An 18,119-nucleotide genomic window follows, 5' to 3' on the forward strand; every position below is an offset into this window, starting at 1 on the left:
AATTAATATTTTTTTTTTTTTAAACTGTGTATGTCACAGTGTAGCATGGGCTGTGTTTGTGTGTGTGTGTGTGTGTGTGTGTGTGTGTGTGTGTGTGTGTGTGTGTGTGTGTGTGTGTGTGTGTGTGTGTGTGTGTGTGTGTGGTGTGTGTGGTGTGTGCGTGTGCGGTGTGCGTGTGTGTGTGGTGTGTGTGTGTGTGTGTGTGTGTGTGTGTGTGTTTGTGTGTGTGTGTGTGTGTGTGTGTGTGTGTGTTTGTGTGTGTGTGTGTGACTGTGAGACGTAACCAGCTGTGGGAGTCTGCTGCCCTGGCTGATGAGGGTCCCTGTGTGCCCCCCGATCCCCTCTCCATCTGGCAACACACACACACACACACACACACACACACACACACACACACACACACACACACACACACACACACACACACACACACACACACACACACACACACACACACACACACACACGCACACACACGTACACATAAACACAACACGATACAGAGAGAGAGAGAGAAAGAGCGAGAGAACACGATAGCCCCCCCCCCACACACACACACACACACACACACACACACACTAACACTCAGGCATTTCCTTACTACAGTGTTCAAAATAGCTAATAATGATAATAGCAGCAATGGAGGCCAATTATGCCACTCGGGATTGGCCACTTAAGAGGAGATTGCAGTGGATTCAGAGAGCGCTATTCTATACTATACTATAGTGTATGGGAGATGGAGCAGTGCACTAATTCATATATAACACAGAGAGAGGTCAGGAAGAGGAAATCACCAAAGCACTTCACCTGGCCTCAGAGGAGACATGTTGGCCGTGTGTGTGTGTGTGTGTGTGTGTGTGTGTGTGTGTGTGCGTGTGTGTGTGTGTGTGTGTGTGTGTGTGTGTGTGTGTGTGTGTGTGTGTGTGTGTGTGTGTGTGTGTGTGTGTGTGTGTGTGTGTGTGTGTGTGTGGTTGTGCGTGCGTGCTTGCGCGTGTGTGTGTGTGGTTGTGTGTGCGTACTTGCGTGTGTGCAGGCATGTGAGTCTGCATGTTTATCTGCGAGTGTATCTGTGTGTGTATGTGTGTGTGTGTGTATATGTGTGTGTGTTTGTGTGTGTATGTGTGTGTGTGTGTGTGTGTGTGTGTGTGTGTGTGTGTGTGTGTGCAGTAGTGTGAGACCCAAGAGAGTCAGTGCCAAAAAAAATGTCTCAGCTGTGTGATTTCCCTCAAGTGTCTACCTGAGCTGATCGGAGGGGGGGAGGAGGAGGAGGCTTTTATTTTGACGCAGAGCGCAGAGGGGGGTGGAGGAGGAGTAGGAGGGGGCTTTTATTTTGACGCAAAGAGGCGCCGCAGCAGGAGGTGTCTGCACCAAATAGCACATGGGCTGCCTCCTTGCCTCCCTGCCTGGCTGTCTAGGATGCCTACCTCACACACACACACACACACACACACACACACACACACACACACACACACACACACACACACACACACACACACACACACACACACACACACACACACACACACACACACACACACACACACACACACACACTACTGAGCTGCCTGATTCAACCAAACAACAGGAAACTTTCTGAGCAATAACAACTCGTTCCTCAAGTGGGATGGACTGAACTACAGTCTGTGAAGACTGAGAGCATTATACTCTGACAGCAGGGTGTGTCTTTGGAGTCGAGATCTGGGGTGCATTTCTCGAAACCACAGTGGCTAACTAGGTTAGCTACTTCGTTGTTTGCAATGCAATTTCCCATTTTATAACTACCCAAGTTGCTAACTGGCTAACAACTATGCTTTTGACAGGAGTGTGGAGTAGAGATCTGAAAAGGAAAAGAAAAGACAAGGAAGAGATGTGAAAAGTATGAGATGTGCAATCATAATCAAGGATATAGAGAGACAGATGCATAAGGAGCATCAAACAAAAGAAAGAAAACAAATGAATGGCATTAATTTGCTCTGCTTTTCTGCTGTGATTTTACACATTTAATTTCCCCAAATATTCGTCATTAACAGCTTGTCAGCATAAATATATCGAAAATATCGGAAAGAAAAGTTCCATGTGATGCAGTACACTGTCTACATATCACTCAATTACATTTTTGCACAAAATGTGTCACTTAACACCCTTTAAGATTTCAGCACTTGTTATATTCTTTTGTTCATTTTATTCTATGTATGAAGTGCTGGAACTTTATATGTCAGCTATGCAAAGAATGTATCACTCCTCAAAGAGTTCTATCCTGCCAAGCAGGCACAGTAGTTCAACAGCTAATTATCGCGGCATATCGAGTAATATAATCTCATCATCAAGTCTCCAATAGGTGTCAGATCGCAAGCTCTTCAATGGATTCCAAGGGACCAATTAGTCGTTTGCCCCAAAGCAGTTTTTTTTTCGTCACCCGACTACACACTCGCCTCCCTTGTAATTTATTTTTAAAACCCACACCGTTGTAACATTCAATTATGAGTATTAATGGCGAGCGTTTCCCCCTGGGATAAGTGTGACTCATGTTGGTTATGTGTTATACAGTACAGTAGGCCATGTTTCATAACTGGGCGAGGCTTTAGTCACACTGTTATGGGGTTTTCCTCTTGTTTCTTATTAGAAGAACTCCCTTGATTGCGAGTGGATATGTGTGTTATGTAGTATATCTTTCATAACTGAATCTTTTTTTTTAACTCTCTCAAATGTGGGTTTTTCTCTTGTTTCCTAGTGTGAGACGCCTCTTGATTGGATATGTGTGTGATGTGTGTTGTATATTTTTTCACACCAGGGCGATTCTCAATAACACCACAGTGGATTTTCTTCTCATTTCTTAGTGGAAGAACACCCTTGATTGGGAGGGAATATGTGTTTAATTGAGTACATGTTTTATATAGTAAGTGGGTGGGTCTGAACTGACGCTGCTGAAGGGTTTTCTCGTCCCCTAGTGGAAGTGGCCTCTGATTTTGAGTGGATATGTGATGTGTTATGTGGTAGGCCTTTTATAACTGGGTGATTGTTCACTAGCCGTGGATTTTCTCTTGCTTTCTAGTGGAGGAAAATTCGCTAATTGTGATTGGATGTGTGTTTAATGTATCACATCTTTCTTAACCGGCTGATTCTCAACTCATATGACTGTGGGGTTTTTTTTGTCCTTGTCTCCTAGTGGAGGAACTCCACTGATCGTGAGTGGATATGTGTGTTTTATAACAGGGTTCACTAACTTGACTGTGTGCTTTCTCTCTTGTCTCCTAGTGGAGGAACTCCACTGATCGTGAGTGGATATGTGTGTTTTATAACAGGGTTCACTAACTTGGTTGTGTGCTTTCTCTCTTGTCTCTTAGTGGAGGAACTCCACTGATCGTGAGTGGCACCAACCTGGCAACCATCCGGGAGCCCAAGATGAGGGCCAAGTACGGCACCGCAGAGTCCTTCCACGTGAGTACACACACACTCACACACACACTCACACTCACACTCACACGCGCACACACACACACACACACACACACACACACACACACACACACACACACACACACACACACACACACACACACACACACACACACACACTCACACTCACACTCACACGCGCACACACACACACACACACACACTCACACGCACACTCACACGCGCACACACACACACACACACACACACACACACACTCACACGCACACTCACACGCGCACACACACACACACACACACACACAAGCGCACACACACACACGCACGCACGCACCACACACACACACCCACACACACACACGCACCCACGCACACGCGCACCCCCCACACACACACACACACATGCACACACACACACACCACGCACGCACGCACGCACGCACGCACGCACACACACACACACACACAAACACACACACACACACAGTTGTGCACACACCTGCACATACACGTGTGCGTACACACATATACCTGCTGGCATATGCCAATCTCAGCACCAGGCCCATCCATCCATCCATCCATCCATCCATCCATCCATCCATCCATCCATCCATCCATCCATCCATCCATCCATCCACCCCTGAGCCCAGCATCCTCTGCTTTCTGTATAGTGAAAAAAACACAGACAGGTAAAGAGGGATAAAGAAAAAGAGGAAGAGAGAAAAGGAAGGGGTGGGGTTGGGGATAAAAGAGACACACACACGGCTTTACCTTTAGCCTTTCAAATGTCACAGGAGTGGGAGTGGGAGTCGCTCCTCTCCTCTGCTGTCTGTCTCGCTCCCCAGGACTGTGCTGGCCATCTGGCATAGCGGGCATTTCCCGGTGGGCCCAGCACCCTCGTGGGCCCCTATTTTTAGAAATGTAAAAAAACATATAATTTTTTACATTTCTAAAAATAGGGGCCCACGAGGTTGCGGGGCCCACCGGTGAATTAGTTCTGCGCCGCTAATTATGAGGAGGGGCCCCTTTAAGCCAAAAGTGCCCGGGCCCTATTTCTCCCCCCAGTTCAGCCCTGCTCCCCAGGGCTCCCCTGACCTTTTCCCAGACCTCTTTTTCTACTGTGGCGTAAATGTTTGAAGCCTGGCTGGCATATTTAGCTAACCAGACTCAGGCTCCTCGCCGGGCCGGGCGCGGTGATGCCATCTGGGTTTATAGGATTAAAAGCAAAGCCGCCATAAGTGATGGTATCTCTTGTCACAGCTGGGTGGCGTTACGTAATGGGGGTATCAGGGTTAACACTTACTGTATGGCGCCACAGCTGTTCTAACGGACTTTTTGATATGTCTATCTGTGTTCTATATCAGGCATGGGCAACTGGAGGCGCGGGGGCCACATGCGGCCCGCCTCCTTACTCAGTGTGGCCCTTACATAGATAAAACATGACTTTAAAAAAATAATGAGCAGATATTCTTTAAGCCACTACTGAATTAATCCATTCTAATACACTGTTGACTGATAGAGAACACTCCTATTCCTTCCATACAATATCGACAGTCAGTGAGCGACCAACTGCACCTCGAACTCTGCAAATTTCCATCAGATCCCTGGTCATGTGGCCCTCCGATGGTGGCGATAAAAAAATGTGGACCTCCTTGTCATGAAAGTTGCCCATCCCTGTTCTATACGGTAGTCATCTGGTGCATTTGGATGGACTTGCTGGCAATCTGGCTCATTGTTTGCTGAAACTTTACCATTATAACGACATTGCTATGACATTGGAGACGGTTTCAAACTTATTCGGTCATTGCAATTTTGGTAACAGCAAGCTTGTAATAAAGGCTTTATTGGGAGGTTTAGTCTGTGAAACTTTTGTTGTTTTTGTGAAAGTTTGTCCGCTAGCCTATTGCTTTGGCCATCTTTGTATCTGGATGTGGCAACTTCATCCTCAAGTGATTCATTTCCTGATTTCAGACATGAACTTTACTTGCACTTTCTACTTTGTGAACAGTCGTATTGTGCCTAAACTCAAAGTTCGTAATGCATTTAGAGTTGTTTTTCCTTTCTTTTGGCATCAAATGTTTTCTAGTCATCGTTTACTCTGCTGCTGATCAGACAGAGTGTAGGAGTACAAACTGACTTTTAAATGTTAGAGTAGGAAACGAATGAAACATTTATGTACCTAATTAACTATGGGATGAAGTATGACACAGTATTCAGTCTTAATGAAAAGAAAAACAGAAAAGAAAAAACAACACAAGAAATGTTAATGATTCATGTTTCTTGATTGAATTGTTCTCTAGTCATCAAATTCTGTTGCTGATTAGACTAGAGTTTTGGCTTAGATGTGTCCAAGAAAAAGAAATTCCAAAACCATTTGAATATGGCAAACAATAAATCCCCCATCCTCCTCCATGACTGAGGTACCCTGAGCATTGTACCGTCCCACCACACTTGCTCCCTTGGGGCGCCATTTAGGGCTGCCCCCTTGCACAGCATAAATCGAGGCATAAATGCAATTTCGTTGTGTGCATTGAGCACTGAGTGCTGTGGAGTGCTGTATCACAATGACAATGGGAGTTACCCAGTTGGGCTTTCACTTTCACTTTCACTTTCACTAAAGATGGCAAACGACCTACTCCATGACTGAGGTACCCTGGGTATACCCTCCCGCCACACTGCTCCCTTGGGGCTTGGCTTCCCCCTTGCACGGATGAGGCATAAATGTAGTTTCACCTTCACAACATGTCTTTTCTCACCCCCTAACAGAACTGCACGGTGTTCAACAACTCTGTGATGGTGTGTCTGGCTCCGTCGGTAGCCGACTCCGAGCGAGGATTCCCGGAGACGGGCAGCGGGCCGGACGAGATCGGCTTCTTCATGGACAACGTGCACGCGCTGATGGTGGTGAACGAGACCTTCAGCTACTACCCTGACCCCGTGTTCGAACCACTCAGCCCCACCGGCATACTGGAGCTCAAGCCCACCTCACCCCTCATCCTCAAGGTAAACAGTAGACACTACTGTACACCACACTTACGTAGCCCACCTCACCCCTCATCCTCAAGGTAAACAGTAGACACTACATCACACTTGCATAGCTGACGATACATAGCAGCCAGTAGTGGGTGACCTGGATTCATTAATGGCAATCCAGTGCCACATATTCCGAATGGCCTCTTACTGCAGATGGGCCTCTTGTTAGACCTATTCACTGTTTGCTGAAAACACGGAACTACGTCATATCAACATTACTATGGCTATTCCGAGAGTCTTAGGTAACTGAGTATGACTTGGTCGTTCCAAATTTGGTGACAATAAGATTATAACACAGGCTCTGCGCAAAGGGGTTAAACTCTACACCACACGTACGTAGCAGATGATTTCATACAAAGCGACCAGTGGTGGGGGACATGGATTCATTAGTTATAATCCAGTGCCACATATTGCAAATGGCCTGCTTTTAACAGGCTAATACTGTATACGTATATGGCACGATTGTAAACCAATGCATCCAGGTTGCCCATCAATGAAAGTAACCAACCATTGGTTTTACCTGTCCAATTGATATGGCACCGGATTGTAAACCATTACTTGGGCACAGGGTATTGGTTACAGTCCCTGCAGAAATATGAGGTTAGGTGCCTTGCTCAAAGGCACTGCAATCATAAGGGATCCAAACCTGCAACCTTCCAAGTCTATGAGGCCAAGTCAAGATACAGGAGTATAGGAGGAGGAGGGCAGGCGGTAGAAGAGAGGACTCAGCCTGGGGGTGCATTTCTCGAATGTGTAGTTGTTAGCCAGTTAGCAACAATGGGATATTTCATTGAAAATAACAAAGGAGCTAAAGTAGTTAGCAGCTACACTTTCGAGAAATGCACCCCTGATTTGTAATGCCATGCAAACAAAGAGGGGGTGAGGCAGTGGGGGGTAAGGGTGGAGGTGGGGAGAGGTTGTTTGCTTGGAGCCCAGCGATGTGAGAAGATTAGTTCAGAGTGTGTGATATTTGTTGTGAAATTTATTAACCAGAAGCTCCCCTTGCTTAACTTAACGCCTCACTCCTTCTCCACCGGGGTCGCTCAGAAACTCACAAACACTGTGAATATAAAATATGAAATATAAATATAAATATAAAATATGAAAAATATAAATATAAATCATCTTTTCGCATTAGCAAGGGAATGAGAAAAGAGCGAAGTGCAGTCTGATGCTACAATTAGAAAGAAAAAAAGAGAAAAAAAACTAATTGATTTGTTTTTCTGAAGACTTGCATCACATTCTCCACGCAATTAATTATTTTCACATCTAATTTGATATTGGGTGGAGGTCGGGGGATTATGATAATGGGAATGAGAATTTAGAATTGAGAAGGCTAATGGCAGAACCTTCTCTGTATAATCCCCTCCACTTTAGAGTTCACACATCACCACACCGCACCTAGCACTCATATAATGAATAGATGGATGAATGGATGGATAGATGAATGAATGAAAGAAAGAAAGAAAGAAAGAAAGAAAGAAAGAAAGAAAGAAAGAAAGAAAGAAAGAAAGAAAGAAAGAAAGAAAGAAAGAAAGAAAGAAAGACACCGTCCTGATTAGGATATTGCTTGTTATAGTCAGGCATTACACATTATGGTGAGGTAACTGTACATAGGAACACTATAATGAACGAATAGATGAATGAATGAATGAATGGATGGATGGATGGATGGATGGATGGATGGATGGATGGATGGATGGATGGATGGATGGATGACACCCTGCTTCTTAAGGATATTACGTGTTATAGTAACATTAGAGTTCACACGTCACCACACTGCACCTAACAACAATAAATGAATGAATGAATGTATGTATGAATGAATGAATAAATGAATTAATTAATTCATTCATTAATTCATTAATTAATGAAAGACACCTTACTGCTTAGGATATTACATTACTATTTTGGTGAAAATAAGGTTGTAACAGAGGCTCTGCGCTAGGGGTTTAAGAGCTACCGTAATAATCAGGTTAACGCTTGTCTTATTTGTACATGTTTCTGTGTTTTTCCTCGCCACCTCCAGGGGCGTAACCTGGTGCCGGCGGCTCCTGGCAACCCCAGGCTGAACTACACGGTCTTCATCGGGGAGACGCCCTGCGTACTGACCCACTCGGAGAGCCAGCTGCTGTGCGAATGGCCCAACCTCACCGGCCAGCACAAAGTCACGGTGAGTAGGAATGTGCGGCCCTACGTTTACATTACTGTAGGAGACACTATATATGAAAGAATCAACTGGGCATATTCACAACAGCTGATGTTGTGGAGGTGTGGCCCTCTCTACCAGCAAGAGGGGTGACCAACCAGCTCAATATTGACAGGAAGGAATATTGACACCTCCACAACATCAGCTGTTTTAAAGCACGCCACACATCAACATCCATGTGACATTGATGTTTCATTGATGAAGATGGAAGTCTCACCGTCAAAACATATCAGGTAAAAGATAAAACGTTTACATGTCTGAAACAAAAGAAGCTTAAAGGGACACTGTGTGAGATTTTTAGTTGTTTATTTCCAGAATTCATGCTGCCCATTCACTAATGTTACCTTTTTCATGAATACTTACCACCACCATCAAATTCTAAGTATTCATTATGACTGGAAAAATTGCAATTTTCATACATGAAAAGGGGGATCTTCTCCATGGTCCGCCATTTTGAATTTCCAAAATTAGCCATTTTTAGCTGCAAAAATGACTTTACTTGGACCATACTAGAACATATTTGTTTATTACTTAGTAAACTTTCATGTAAAGATCAAATTTGGCAATAGGCAGCCCATTTTCAATGAGCAGCATGGTTGCAGTACCTTTTTTTGACCATTTCCTGCACAGTGTCCCTTTAAAGAATAAATGTTCCTTGGATAAAGAAGACAAGCTCTTCAAAAAATATGTCCAGTTGCTTATAACCCTAGGTTTGACACTGGGTTGATACTCCCATGTTGAGGCGTTCCTTAATTTCCATCACAGATGACTTAACAGAAAACACTTAACTTTTGGAATGTGTGTATAGTGTGGACCTGAATGATGATATGTGTGTGAGTGGATGTGTGTTATCATATGAAGAGTTTATTTGCAAAACGGTGTATCTCCATTTTGTAGAATGTTGGGAAATTGACATTTTGTATTGGGCATTCCATTGAAATGCATTGCAAAATGCATTTTTTATAGCTTAAAAAAGTATGTCCTCAAAATATTTGAATGGTAAGAATTCACACATAGGTGAACAGTCTTTTCCAATAATAAAATGCAAAAGTCAAAAAATGGAGATACACCGTTTTGCAAATAAACCCTTCATATCATATGCAGGGCTGAATACTTTCAGGGTACCGTTGCACTAGAGCCATGTAAGCATCCTTGTACTACAGCTATTTTAACTTCCTTGTACAATGACAAATGGATTCTGAAAGTCAATCTGCATCTCTTCAATCTTTTAATTTCCTTGTCAGCGATGCGCACGCTGCTTTAAAAATGACTCCTAATTTTCAACACAGGAAAAGCAAAGGCTAGGTTTTGATCATCAGTCGCTTGTCAAGCTTGTCGAGATCTGATTATTAAAACATTATGAAACATGACTCTTGTTTTTTCAGTAATTTTTATATTTCTTCTGAAGCATTTTTGAAGCAATGTGAGGATCGGATCTTGTTTTATTTTTTTCCCTCCCTTTATCCTCGGTTTACCTTTTCGAGATGGCGGTTGTTAAAATGTGTTTGGATGTGTTCTCCACACCACCACTCGAGCCTGTCAGTGATGGTTGACCTCAAACGCCAGAAGCAGCACTCACCACCAGGCTTTCAGTCCTACAGCACCCAGCTCTGCTCTGCACTGCAGCACCCAGTCAGACAGGCACCAGGGAAGCAGACAGGGGGAGACATACGGGTCAATAGTCCTGGGCCCCCTCTCTCTCTGGGCCCAGGACTATTGACCCGTATGTCAATATGGGGCCCCTCTCAGATGACTTTGACCAAGGCCAGAATTGGGCCTAAATTACATTGCATACTGGGTGGGGGCCCCTCTCAGATGACTTTGACCAAGGCCAGAATTGGGCCTGAATTACATTGCATACTGGGTGGGGGCCCACTCAGATGATTTTGACCAAGGCCTGACTATCGTCAGGGAAGCTGATAGGGCGGACAAACGGGTCAATAGTCCTGGGCCCAGAGAGAGAGCAAGGGGGCCCAGAATTGGGCCTAAATTACATTGCATACTGGCTGGGGCCCCTCTCAGATGTCTTTGACCAAGGCCAGAATTGGGCCTAAATTACATTGCATACTGGGTGGGGGCCCACTCAGATGATTTTGACCAAGGCCCGACTATCGTCAGGGAAGCTGACAGAGGGAACAAACAGGCCAATCGTCCCGGGCCCAGAGAGAGAGCAAGGGGGCCCAGAATTGGGTCTAAATTACATTGCATACTGGCTGGGGCCCCTCTCAGATGACTTTGACCAAGGCCAGAATTGGGCCTAAATTACACTGCATACTGGGTGGGGGCCCACTCAGATGATTTTGACCAAGGCCCGACTATAGTCAGGGAAGCTGACCAGCGGGGACAAACGGGCAATAGTCCCGGGCCCAGAGAGAGAGAGAGGGAGGGAGGTAGGGGCCCAGAATTGGGTCCTCATTTCATTGTATATATCGGGTGGGCAGCCTTTTTAGATGACTTTGTCCTGGGCCCGGCCAAAGCAGGCAGCGACCCTGCCAGGCACTGCACACACTCACTCCCCAAGCCCATGACTGGGTATCATTTGATTCAGTCAGCAATACCTCAGACTGATGGACTGCATTGTGTTAGGTCAAATATAGGTCAACACAAAGAAATATATATTTTTAAATTTCACTGGAATGGGTGATTCGGGGTAAAAAAAAACGATGTTGAGGGAGAAAGCAGACAGAACAGCAGGCCAATTTTTTCTTTTCAAGTTATTTAAGCTCAATGTGTTTTTTACTAAAAAAGGAAACAAACACCTACTTTGCTTCCAGATGTCCCGGCGTCTTCAAAACGTCTTGTATGGTTTGTTGATTCTGTTTGAGGCAACAAGCTGGTACATAATTCAATTTAGTCTATATAGGCGAGTACATCTATGCAAAAAAAAGACCTAACCCCCCAAAAAATGATACAAAAGGTTTTTCAACTGATTTTGTTACCTCTAACATACTAAAACATACTAAAAATCTAGGAAAATCTGACTTCAGGAAAGGTGTCATTTTCAAGATCAAAGTTTTTTTTAAATAAAGGTTACTACATGATAATTACATTGGCATGAACTAACATGTTGTCAGGATCTGTTTGTTTGGAGTGCTGTTTGGGTGGATAAAGACACTACTGCTATGATAATATCCATGTGCTGTTTGTCAGGGCACATCATCAGTGATGAATCATGGTGTCACTAGGTATTTTGGGTCTTTCAGCAGCTGAACTGAATAGACAGGAGCCACTACATGTGTAAGTAGAGGGCAAGGTGAAACGGTTGGTACTGGAGACAGACCATGTCCTGAAAGGACATAGGGCTTTAGCATAGCTTTCGGGTAAGCCAGAGTAGGGCCTGTTGTAGCTTCATAGGCAAGGGTCAGGGCCTTGTATTCAATTAGGGCATGAAAAAGAGGACATGATTGGGAAACTGAGGCTATGTGGTCAGAGAATGATAGATGGTCATCAACAGTGACACCTAGATTTCTTGTGGCCTTATTTGAGGCAACAGTAGCAGAATCCATATTGAGCTCGATATCATGGCAACCTAAATCTTTGGCTGGGATCACCAGCAGTACTTTTGGGCGAGGCTCAACTGAAGGTTGCATTCCTTCATACTTGTGGATAGTTCAGAGAGGCAAGCGGAAATGTGTGTGACCGTGGAGTCATCTGGCACAAAGTAACTGTGCTTCATCGGTGTAACAGTAGTATGAGAAGCTTTGAGAACAGATAACATGGCCCAGTGATGTGGTGTACATGGCAAATAGGAGTCCCAGCACCAGCCCTTAGGACACCTCTGTGGAGAGGCTATGATTTGAGGACAGCTGACCTTGCCCTTGATACATGCTAAGAATGATACCACCAGACTCAAAGAATGTCTGGAAGAACTTAAGAGAGATGTTAAATAATCATCTTTTGAAAAAAAAATGCTAGCTGGTGTGTCTGCACAAAGATTTTTAGATTTACTACAAAACAAAAAGAGATGTCCATAATCTCTTCTGAAGATATCTTCTGGTTTACTAGAAACAAAACAAAAGAGTCATTTTGAGCTTGGCTTTTTCAGATTTTGAGGTTTTGCATTTTGAAATTTAATGCATATTTAATTAGATATAGTCCAATTACCATATTAAAACATAACATTTCAGAAAACTTGCAATACATTTTTTTCTCACAAATATGTGAGTAATCACCGGATTAAGTTTCATGGTGATATCGGCAAGCTAAATTTTTTGGCCTATTCACCTGGAGTGTCTCTTGACCCTTATAATAAGCCTATGGCAGCCATGTTGAAAAAACTCATTTCCCAAAGTCAGATTTTACTAGATTTTTAGTATGTCATTTAGCAGGTCCAATAGTAATAGAATCCATAAAAAAACCTTTTGTATCAATTTTTTTGGGGTTAAACCCTAAATGTACTCGCCTAATAGCAGCCCCTGGAGTCATGCAGCTCTGTTTGTAGTGACTTGCCAGCTCCAAAATCCACTATGTGCAAAAAAGGAACAAATCGACAGAAGTTGACATTGAAGATGTAGAAAAGAAAAGTTCACGGCGGCGCCAAGCAATACATTTATAATTTTACATTAATTAAGATCGCGACTAAACTGAGACCCGACTGGAGTCTAATTAATTGATATTGTGTCTGCTTAGTAACCCTGCCGGGCCTGTTCCTTTATGCCTATATGACAAAATGTCATGGAAATAATAGAGGGAGCATATAGACGTACTCTTCTGTTAGAGCACAGCGAAGCAAATGACATTGACATTTTGCAATAGACAGTGTAATGCCAACAGTCTCATTTCTTCGTAATTGCAGCTCAAAACAAAGAAGTAACATTTCATATGAAGAATATACATGTAGAGTACATTAGATCAGCACTGTCTTCGTGTTGAAAGTTTTGTATTTTTAATCACACACTACAAAAATGAATACTCACAAGTTTCTCACCACAGTCTTAGTTGAAATACGCTTGACATGTGGCAAACATCTATTTATTCACCCGTTAACTGTTGACTACAAACTGTCTGTTGACAGTCTGTTGCTCTGGCAAAATTCAATCTGCTGGACGCTTTCTCAGTGTCATTGAAAGATGCACAATATTTCCACTATATCTTATCATGTGTAGGTTTTCTCAGCCACCTCATCGCCCATTCGCTGTATGTTTGACTTCTTTCCATTCACCCAATCAAGTGTATTTTTAAACTTTTGTTTATGTCTATGTCCATATACTATATATTATTTTTTTCCGACAGTAAATGTCAGGGCTATTGTCTGGAGGATTGGGTGGGTCTGGTGATGATGGCCGCTATCATTGGTTGTCCTCCTCCACATCCGCAGGCAGCAGGCAGCCCCTACAGTCAACAGCCATATTTAGACACATTCATTTTTTTTACTCGTTTTTTTTTCTCTCTCTCTCTCTCTCTCTCTCTCTCTCTCTCTCTCTCTCTCTCTCTCTCTCTCTCTCTCTCTCTCTCCTCCACTCAGCTGCAGGTGAAAATGTCACAGTGAATTCGGTCAAAGCTATTCCCACACAAATAGTTTTTTTTCTTCTATGGGGAAAATAAAGGGGGAGGGAAGGAGAGAGAGAGAAGAGAGAGAGATGGGAGAGAGAGAGAGAGAGAGAGAGAGAGAGAGAGAGAGATTTGTGCGATAAAAATAAGTCCAGCCGGCCAGCCCAGCCAGACTAGCACACAGTAGAGCTCTATGGCTATATCTTCGGGGTGCTACAAAGCAAAGCAGACCCAGGAAGTGGAGAGGAGAGGAGAGGAGAGGAGAGGAGAGGAGAGGAGAGGAGAGAGGAGAGGAGAAGAGAGGAGAGGAGATGAGGGAAGGAGAGGAGAGGAGAGGCGAGGCGAGGAGAGGAGAGGAGAGGAGAGGAGAGGAGAGGAGAGGAGAGGAGAGAGAGGAGGAGGAGAGGAGAGGAGAGGAGAGGAGAGGAGAGGAGAGGAGAGGAGAGGCGAGGAGAGGAGAGGCGAGGAGAGGAGAGGAGAGGAGAGGAGGGGAGAGGAGAGGAGAGGAGAGGAGGGGAGAGGGGAAGAGAGTAGAATGGAGAGAATAGAGGGTAGAGAGTAGAGTAGAGGCCGCAGCTGTGCTCCCCTCCCCGTAAAGGGTGACCTACATACGGCCCTGCCCCAGTGGGTGCCTGCCTGCCTGACTGCCTACGCGGCTAGCTAGCATGGGGACATGTGTCTCTGTGTGTGTGTGTGTGTGTGTTTGTGCATGGGGACATATGTCTGGGTTTACTCAGCTCGTGTCAGACGCTGAGCAAGATTGTCTATGTTTTCTGTGAGTGCGGGGGGGTGTGTTTGTGTGTTTGTGTATGTGAGTGTGTATGCCTTTTTTTGTATTGTTTATGTGCGTGAGTTTTCTGTGTGAGTGATGTTCCCATATGTTTATCTGTGTGTGTGTGGTGTGTGTGTGCTTGCGTATGTGTGTGCATATGAGTGTGTGTGTGTCTGTGTGTCTGTGTGTGTGTGTGTGTGAGTGTGTGTGTGTGTGTGTGTGTGTGTGTGTGTGTGTGTGTGTGTGTGTCTGTGTGTCTGTGTGTCTGTGTGTGTGTGGTGTGTGTGTGTGTGTGTGTGTGTGTGTGTGTGTGTGTGTGGTGTGTGTGTGCCTGCGTATGCCTGTGCATATGAGTGCATGTGTGTGTGTCTGTGTGTGTGTCTGTGCGTGTGTGTCTGTGTGTGTGTGTGTGTGTGTGTGTGTGTGTGTGTGTGTGTGTGTGTGTGTGTGTGTGTGTGTGTGTGTGTGTGTGTGTGTGTGTGTGTGTTTACTCCGTGTGGGTTCCCCAGATCCCCCACCTCTGCTGCCACAGAGCACACAGCTGTGTGTCAGGCGTGCGGGCAGGCCAACAACCCCTTCGAGGTTACCAAGGGAACTTGTTGGGGATGCGGTGCCTTTGAACCGCACTGCACTGACACAGACAGCACTGTGGGGCTAAGCCCATATGAGTCGCTGTCACCAACACCCAAACAATCTCTCTCTCTCTCTCTCTCTCTCTCTCTCTCTCTCTCTCTCTCTCTCTCTCTCTCTCTCTCTCTCTCTCTCCCTCTACCCCCTTCCCCTCTCTCTCTGAGTACATGTTTGTGATGCCAATTGGGCTGGGATGTCTCTTAACGTTTTAAGCCCCTTGCTTGCCAAGGGAAGTCATGTACCGTACAGTGTGCTCTCACCAGCCCAGAAGTGAAGTGGTCTCTGTGTACACGTCTGTCTTGCCAATTAGAGTGTATGTGTCTCTAAACTTTTTAAAGCTTCTTATATATTCAAAGAAAAAGCCTGTATCTTTGTGTACATGTGTGTCTGTGTGTGTGTTAATGCTTGTGTGTGTCTGTACTGTGTGCAGTATGTGTGTAAGGGGTGTTACTCTACAGTCAATCTTCTAATTATTCTTACATTACAAACCTTTTGTTTGATTTTTTCTCCGATAATTAAAAAACAGCCGCATGTTTAGGCTCTGAAGAAGACACTTGTCGCACCACGTCAGCCCATCAGCTTCTTAAAGGCCAACTTCCGATAAAACTCAGTTTTACTCACTTTTTTTCGATGATAGGACAGTTTGAGAGGTGGACAGGAAGCGAATGGGGAGAGAGATGGGGAGGGGTCGGCAAAGGACCCAGGCCGGGAATCAAACCCGGGTCGGCCGCATGGCAGACGAGTACCCTACCGGTTGGCCACGGCAGGGCCAACCAATCGGCTTCTTAAATTTATCAAGCAGTGTGCCTTTGGGGGTTTTGGCAAGTTTGACCATATCTTTAAGTAACTTTTGTTTTTTTCCACCCCGTATTATGTGTCTTTAGATCCGTGCGGGAGGGTTCAAGTACTCCCCTTCAGCATCCCGGAAAAGTCCAAGCCTGAAGTGTCTTACTCTAATCTACTCTCGTTGCTTACGGTTTTCCAGACCCGTGCGGGCGGGTACGAGTACTCCCCCTGGAGTGAAGTTTGACCATATCCTCTGTGTTATATCTCTTTAGATCCGTGCGGGCGGGTTCGAGTACTCCCCCGGCTCGCTGCAGATCTACTCCGACAGCCTGCTCACGCTGCCCGCCATCATCGGCATCGGAGGGGGCGGCGGCCTGCTCCTATTGGTCATCATCGCCGTGCTCATCGCCTACAAGAGGAAGTCGCGCGACGCCGACCGCACCCTCAAACGCCTGCAGCTGCAGATGGACAACCTGGAGTCGCGAGTGGCCCTGGAGTGCAAAGAAGGTGAGAAGGGGAGGTGGTGATAATAGGAGATGAGGCGAGGTGAGAAGGAGAGGAGGTGGTGATGGAGTAGTAGTAGCAGTAGAAGTAGTAGTGGTGGTGGTAGTAGTAGTAGTAGTTGTAGTAGTAGTAGTAGTAGTAGTAGTAGATGCAGATGGACAACCTGGAGTCGCGAGTGGCCCTGGAGTGCAAAGAAGGTGAGAAACACTCTAATCTTAAAACCAATTTATGCTTTTTGGCGCTGATGGTTGCAGAGCCTCTGCAACCATCTGTGCACGACCACACACCCGCACAGAGGCTCTGCAACTGTCGTCGCACGCCTCAGGAAACTCCTGACTACAAGTCAGACGGACGCGAAGGTCGCCGAGAAAAGCCGCTGTGATTGGTCGTCTCGCTACTTCCTTGTTCTTGTGGTAGCACAGTTCTCCGGTAGTTTACGAGAGCAAATCTGTCAATATTCTGTGAAATATGACGGCTTTCTTTCTAGTGTGTGTAAATGAATAAAGTTTATTGGGGAAATAGGGTCCGCACACTCTTTGGATTTTTTCTTCTTTAAAAAACGTCTTTTTCTTTTTATTTCACTTGCATGATGACGTTTCAACCTTGCGGTCTTCCTCAGATTCACTGTCTGACATCTGAGGAAGACTGCAAGGTCGAAATGTCATCATGCCAGTGAATGACTGAAAAGGAAAAAAAAAAACAGACAAAAAAGACCTTAAAGAAGAAAAAATCATCTAAAGGAGTGTGCGAACCATTTTTTTCCAAAAAAAGAGGACTTTTTTGTTCAGCTCCAGGGATTGTGTTCAGGTGCTGAAACCTCACAAGTTAAGCCTCATGGACTTGACATGGCATGCACATGGAAGGGGAAAAATAAGTCATTTTCAATATGCAGTATGCTTATGTGGGATTCTGCACATAGTAAACACAACAAATTAAGACTAATAACAGATATAGTGTGAGCACTTCTTTTCCTGCACTCTGGTGTGTGTTGTGTTACTGTGCAAGCAGCCTTACATTGAAGAATAGTTTATTGGCAACGGCCCTCAGCCATAGGCTTGCTATGCTACGTGCGCTGTCTTGAGTAATGTATACGGACATGTGATACGTCTTTGTCAGGTTTGTTTCGTCTCTTCTTCACCCATCAGCACTGTTTGTTCTTAGGCTGCCCTCTGCAGCCCCCACCCCCCTTGCAGCCCCAACCCCCCACCCCACCTNTGCACTCCTCCTCTCCATCACTCCATTCTCCCCCATCCCTCTCTCTCTCTCTCTCTTTCTC

The 18,119-nt window shown here is 45.1% G+C and overlaps 1 protein-coding gene across 1 annotated transcript in view; it reads left to right on the forward strand.

Moving 5' to 3' along the window:
* Positions 1-2,991: 2,991 nt before the first annotated feature.
* LOC134456401 (plexin-A1-like) overlaps positions 2,992-18,119 on the forward strand; it is an 86,477-nt gene continuing 71,349 nt past the window's right edge. Inside the window, exons 1-5 of the mRNA XM_063207766.1 lie at positions 2,992-2,996; positions 3,348-3,441; positions 6,186-6,422; positions 8,482-8,625; positions 16,612-16,846. Coding sequence (XP_063063836.1) covers positions 2,992-2,996; positions 3,348-3,441; positions 6,186-6,422; positions 8,482-8,625; positions 16,612-16,846 — 715 coding nt within the window. The remainder of the gene's footprint in view (positions 2,997-3,347; positions 3,442-6,185; positions 6,423-8,481; positions 8,626-16,611; positions 16,847-18,119) is intronic.

The sequence above is a fragment of the Engraulis encrasicolus genome, chromosome 10 (genome assembly GCF_034702125.1).
Source record: "Engraulis encrasicolus isolate BLACKSEA-1 chromosome 10, IST_EnEncr_1.0, whole genome shotgun sequence".
Classification (NCBI taxonomy): Eukaryota; Metazoa; Chordata; class Actinopteri; order Clupeiformes; family Engraulidae; genus Engraulis; species Engraulis encrasicolus.